Source organism: Pteropus vampyrus, unplaced genomic scaffold, assembly GCF_000151845.1.
Source record: "Pteropus vampyrus isolate Shadow unplaced genomic scaffold, Pvam_2.0 Scaffold158, whole genome shotgun sequence".
NCBI lineage: Eukaryota > Metazoa > Chordata > Mammalia > Chiroptera > Pteropodidae > Pteropus > Pteropus vampyrus.
This window is the reverse complement of record NW_011888939.1, coordinates 2,250,299-2,256,359: the sequence shown is the minus strand read 5'-3', so window position 1 is coordinate 2,256,359 and position 6,061 is coordinate 2,250,299. Positions and strand designations below refer to the sequence as shown.

The window sequence follows — 6,061 nt, the reverse complement described above, 5'->3', positions numbered from 1 at the left end:
CACATAAAAGACGTAAAACATTTCCAAGGATGAGATTCAGAATCACTGAACCAGGGACTGCGATCTGCTGTTCTCATTCCATTCGTCACCTGGGTGGAGGCTGCGATGGGGGCCCTGGCCTTGGGCAGGCTGATGGGGCCTCATTCCAGGGGAGATGGTTAGGGGGATGCCAGCCTTAGGGGTGCCCCATTGCCCTGTGTTTGGGAGCCCGCTGGGAGATCCCTTGCCTCCTCTCTGCTTCCTTGGAGATGGGACGAAGGTGGTGGGAGTACCCTGGCCTGCCCCATCCAGTACCCTGTCTCCTGACCACTGCTCTCTCCCCAGAGCCTCCCGCCATCTCCCCCAGCCCCTCCAACCTGACGCTGACCGCCCACACGCCTGCCTCGCTGCCCTGTGAGGTCAGCGGCTCCCCCAAGCCCCTCGTGGTCTGGTGGAAGGATGGACAGAAGCTGGACTTGCGCCTGCAGCAGGGCGCCTACCGGTACTCAGCTGGTCCTTCAGGTCGTATGAGACGCTCAGGGCAGGGAAGGGCGTGACCAAGTCACAGAGGGGAGCCCAGGTCAGAAACGAGGCAGGAATGTGCTCAGGGTCTCAGCAAAGCCAGCACCGGAACGTGCGTCCCCACCTCCCTGGGCCAGGAGGGTCTTTACACCGAGACGCCTGGCAGGGCGTGGGGGCATTTGGGACATACAGCCAGGTAGGCAATATGTGGCCTTTAAAACCATTACGGTCACTGTTTACAGACACGTGTGGAAAGCCTGAGTCCATGCTGGCCGAGCCTGGACCCCTGGCCCCTGCAGGAGCCTCAGCCTCCCCGCTTCTCACACGTAGCTGATCATGGCATGATCACGGGAGCATTAAAGGAGCCGGTGCACTGGTGAAGTCACCGATTACTCGTCGTGTTAGGTGCCAGGAGCTTTCTGGCTAAAGCACGTGTTCAAAGGCACAAGCGGTTTTGACCAAGGATCTGGATGTCGCTATTACAGGAGTTATCGGGGACAGTGACTGTGGGAGACGTGGGTTACAGAGGAACGGGGCGAAAATGGAAATAGCTCTCGCACTCAACAGCTAGAACTTTGGAGGTAGAAACTTCTAGAAGAAACGCTTAGAGTCAGGGCTGGGAGCCAGATATAGGAAAGGGGAATCGTAGTGAGACACCCCTCCCTTCCAGATCCCCAGACAGGGAGGCTGGGGCTGGCTGGTCTCAGGTCAGCCAGGCCGGTCACTTCGCAGCCCCACCATCTGTCTGTCCGTCCCAGGCTCCTGCCCGCCAATGCCCTGCTCCTCACAGCCCCCGGCCCTCAGGACTCAGCCCAGTTTGAGTGCGTAGCGAGCAATGAGGTGGGCGAGGCCCGAAGGCTCTACCGGGTGACTGTCCTCGGTGAGTCGGGTGGGAGCCGAGGAGGAAGCGGGATGTGGGTGGCACCTCTCTGCCCTGCGTGCTCTCTCCACCTGTGGGGACGTGAGCCGGTTCCCTCTGGGCCTTCCTGCACCGCATGGACCACCTCCTCCAGGAGGCCCTCTCTGATCCTGCCCTACCTACCCACGCTGACCGAACCCTGGCTCCAGCACAGTTCCTGGCATGTGGGGATTTGAAAGAGAGTCCTCTCCCCAATCTAGAATGTTCTAAACCCAAATCTGACCTTATCGTCACCCTGGTTGCATGCCCTCCCTGCACTGCCCACTGTCCTCAGGACAGAATGCAAGGTGTCACCCGGGCCCACGCGGTCCCCCGTGGGCTGGTTCCGCCGACCCCCACCCCAGGTTCCACCTACCCCATGGCCCGCCTCACCCTGGGACCCAGTAATGTCGGCTTTTTGTTCCTCGCCTCTGGTCCTTCCCGTGCTGTTCCCTCTGCCGCGAACACTGTTCCCTTCGCCCAGCCCCTTCGGCTCTCAGGCCACATGCCACTCCCCCTGCTCTGAGCCCTTAGCGGCTCCCTTCTCGGTGGGACACTCCCCGAGGTGCCCGGCTGCTGTCTCTTCAGAAGGCACTTCCCGACTGCTCCCGCGCCCGGCCAGGGACGTCTGAGTGAGAGAGCGTGACTTCCCTGTCGCGCCTCCCTCCCCGGCCCTTCGGCGCGAAGGTCACGTGGGGGCTTCGTCTGCGTTTGCGGTTCTCACCCGCCTGCCCTGCGGCCACGCGTTCCCAGACCTCGGTGGGGCCTCACGCCTGCCCTTGCGTTCCAGTGCCTCCCACCATTGCCGACGACCAGACAGACTTCACTGTGACCAAGATGGCGCCCGTGGTCCTCACGTGCCACAGCATGGGCGTGCCGGCCCCGCTGGTGTCCTGGAGGAAGGCGGGCGCCCAGCTCGGGGCCCGGGGCAACGGCTATCGTGTCTTACCTTCAGGTAGGAACGGGGACCACGGAGAGCTGCCGCTGGGGGGACCAAGGGAGCTGGGCAGAGGGTGTGAAAGCAGCCCCCTGGGGCCCCGTGGTAGAGCGAGACGCAGGTCCTGGTCTGGCTCTGCCAGTCCCTTGCTGTGCGACCCGGGAGAGGCCCCTCGCCTCCCATCCATAGCACTGGAGCGCTGCCGTGTTTTCTCCTGAGAAGGAACATCCTTTATGCTGAAATTATGCTTCTCTTAATATTTTGGTGTCGAAAGTTTCTTTTGTGAAATTAAGGTGATCAGAGATGGTGACTTTTAAAATGTGTTTACCAGAATAAAAGTTGGCAACTTTATGGGGATTCAAATTAAATCTATTTGTCGGTTAATGAGTAAAGTCCTAAAGGCTGAGACCCATTGGCCAGACCGATGGTTTTCAAACTCTCCTGACGCCATGGACACCTTCCTTCTCACAGGTGGTTGCAGGGAGGCCCCACCTGTAAAACACCTGAGGTTCCAGTTCCAGCTGGGGTTGGGGTGGGGGCCGTGGGGTGGCGGTCCTCCGTCCCCTTCAGGGCTCCCCAGAGGACAGCTTAGAAACCACTCTGCTTCACTGCTCAGGTGCAGCCTCTGGTCTGGGGAGCCCCCTGGCACCCGAGGCTAAAGGGAGGAGGGCAAAGGGAAGACCGAGGAGGCAGAAATCCAGGAGGCTTCCCGGAGGAGGAGGGTTTGGAGCAGAGTATGGCGAGAAAAGCAGGGGGAGGCCTGGGGGACCATGGGTGGGCCAGAGATTCCAGGCAGGAAAGTGGCTCATCCTGAGATGTCACAGCCAGAAGGGCCTAGAGACCAACCTGGGTAATTCCTCATCGTACACAGGGGAAACTGAGGCCGTAAGAGTGGGAGGGACTCGCCCGCGGTTACGCTCTGGGTGGGGAGCAGAGGCGTCCTAGGACCCAGGTTCCCCCACGCTGCTTACGAATGGGCGGGCGGCAGGCCGAGTGGCCTGGACCAGAGACACCGGGGTGGGGACGGGTAAGAGCCCAGCAGGCTCCTCACTGGGGACGTCTGTCCCCCGGTCCCCCCTACAGGTGCCCTGGAGATCGGGCAGGTCCTCCCCATCCACGCTGGCCGCTACACCTGCACAGCCCACAACTCGGCGGGCGTGGCCCACAAACACGTGGTCCTCGCTGTGCAAGGTAGGGCCCCCTACCCTGCGGCCAGACAGCCCAGACCCTTGGGGTGGGGAGCGGGTGCAGAGCTGGAAGCAGGCGGGGCTGGGGACAGAGGTGAAAATAGAGGCCCCAGACCTGCCTCTGATCCCGCTCCCCGACGGGGCCCCGCCGGCCTCTTCCGTGCCTAGGTTTCTGGAACCTCCGTTCCCTTCGCTGGCCTTTCTCTTAGCTGGCCCCTGAGTAGAGGGGCCTGGGTGCGAAGGCTTCCCCAGGGACCTCTGGAGCCCCGTTTCTTTGCAGCCTCCCCTGTGGTGAAGCCACTGCCTAGCATGGTTCGGGCTGTGGCGGCGGAGGAGGTGCTGCTGCCTTGCGAGGCCTCAGGTGTCCCACGGCCAAGCATCACCTGGCAGAAGGAAGGGCTCAGCATCCCGACAGGCGAGTCTCGCTGAGGCTAGTGCGGGAGGGAGGACCCTATGGGCCTGGGGTCCTCCTCCCTGCTGGGAGGTCCAGAAAGCCCCTGCCCCCTCTTTACTTTCTGCCCCCTGCCTCCTTTTACCACCCAGAGCCCGAGAGTCTGCCTGAGCGCTCGGTGGCTCGGTCGGGAGATCGGGGAGGGACAGCCTGGCTGGGCTCTGGGTCCACTTCCGCACTGACTCTGTCCCTACCTCACTCTGTGACCACAGTGAGTCACGTGCAGCCCAATCAGACAGAAGAGCCCAAGCTGCTCTCCTGCCCACCTTGGGGTTCTGTGGCCCCGCCCACTGGCCCCTCCCCCTCTCCCCCACCCAATCCAGGAGCCAGTACCCAGGTCCTGCCCAGCGGGCAGCTGCAGATTGTCCGCGCCAGCCCAGAGGATGCCGGGAACTACTTTTGCATCGCCCAGAACAACGTGGGCAGCGCCGTGGGCAAAACTCGGCTGGTGGTGCAAGGTAGGAGCATGGAGGGGGCAGGGCGCACCTGGTGAGCTGGGGGGCGGGGGGTGCAGGGTGCACCTGGTGAGCCATGGGGGGGGAGCAGGCGGGGGCTGGTGAGCCATGGCTGGTGAGCGGGGCTTGAGGCCCCAGAGAGCCCCACTCTTCCCTGCCAGGCTCCGAGCCCAGGTGAGGCATGTCCCCGAGTCCTCCCCACCCCAGCACTGCTGTGGTTCTAGAAGGAATTGAGGGGCAATCCTCATATCCCATTTTGTGCACAAGTCTGGCTTCAGACAGTAGCCGCAGTCCCTCTGCCTCCCCCGGCCCCTCGAGGGACACTAGTCCAGTCATCCCTTGTGCATTTCTGGCTTTCCAGGAGCAGTGGCCATTTCTGTCCCTTCTACACAAACACACAATTAAAGGTGTCCTTACCTTAGTTTGATTTCAGAGGGAAAGGAAGTGTCACTGGCCCCAAACGTGCAAGGTACCCTGGAGTGCTCAGTGTGGGCCAGACCTGCCTTGACCCCAGTGTCTGTTCTGGTGGCTGTGTCAGTGGGCCGGCCCCGTGGGTGACTGTGTACGACTGGGGTCAGACTTTGCTTATGAGCCCAGAGGTGCTCCTGGCTCCACGCATCCTCCAAAGCCTCCTTGTCCAGCGAGCTCCTCCTCCCTGTCTGTCCATCTGGTGGCCTGCACTCCGCCCCAGTGTAGCCCCTCCCCAGAGGAGGACGACACGGGGGCTTCGTGGTCCTGGACGCTGGCTGACAGCAGGGATCTGTGCCCACGTGGAGCCTGGTTAGGGAGGCCTCTGTCTCGAAGCTCTAGTGTGTGTGTTTGCACGTGCGTGCAATAGTGTCACCCTGTCACAGCTTCAGCAGAGTCCCCCAGCCGTCCAGACCATGGGCAATGGCCTATGACCAGGTTGTCAGTGGGAGCAGCAGATGGGGGTGGAGAAAGGGACTGAGGGGCATGCTGAGGGCACCGGGGCAGCGACAGCCCACCCTACCCCAGCCCCAGTTCCTGAGTGGACCTCCCTGTCCCCACAGTCCCTCCTGTGATTGAGACTGGCCTCCCTGACCTGTCCACCACCGAAGGCTCCCACGCCCTCTTGCCCTGCACGGCCAGTGGCGACCCCAAGCCTGACATCACCTGGGAAAAAGACGGGCACCCCGTGTCCAGAACCGAGGGCAAGTTCATCATCCAGCCGTCTGGGGAGCTGTTGGTGAAGAGCTCAGAGGTGAGGCTCTGACCGCGCGGGGCACAGAGAGGAATCGTCGTAACAAGGGGAGCAGCCAACATCTGCTGGGCTCCCCGTCTGTCATGCTCTGTGCTGAGCCCTGTGCAGCTTTTAGCCACAGGAACCTGGGGAAATAGGTATTACTGTCCCAGAGCACAGATGGGGAAACCGAGGCTCAGAGTGGACCCAGTGTTCCTAAGATACACTGGTGCCGAGAGACAGAACCAAGGTCTGAACCTGGAGCTCCATGACAAGTTCCCAGGGGAGGGAAGGAGCCTGGACTGGGGCAGGGATGTGGCGATGACTCTGTGTCCCCAAATTGCACCCGGTTGTTCTCAAGCTCACGTTGATGTTGACCTGAGCCAGAGGCCAGAGGCGTGGGCAGGACCCCTGGCCCCCTTTCCCATCAG

At 62.0% G+C, this 6,061-nt stretch overlaps 1 protein-coding gene across 1 annotated transcript in view; it reads left to right on the top strand.

Annotated features, from left to right (window-relative positions):
* Positions 1 to 6,061, top strand: part of HMCN2 (hemicentin 2) — an 80,257-nt gene that overhangs the window by 53,460 nt on the left and 20,736 nt on the right. Inside the window, 7 exon segments of the mRNA XM_011370061.1 lie at positions 325 to 481; positions 1,260 to 1,381; positions 2,190 to 2,354; positions 3,420 to 3,527; positions 3,804 to 3,938; positions 4,298 to 4,432; positions 5,461 to 5,651. Coding sequence (XP_011368363.1) covers positions 325 to 481; positions 1,260 to 1,381; positions 2,190 to 2,354; positions 3,420 to 3,527; positions 3,804 to 3,938; positions 4,298 to 4,432; positions 5,461 to 5,651 — 1,013 coding nt within the window.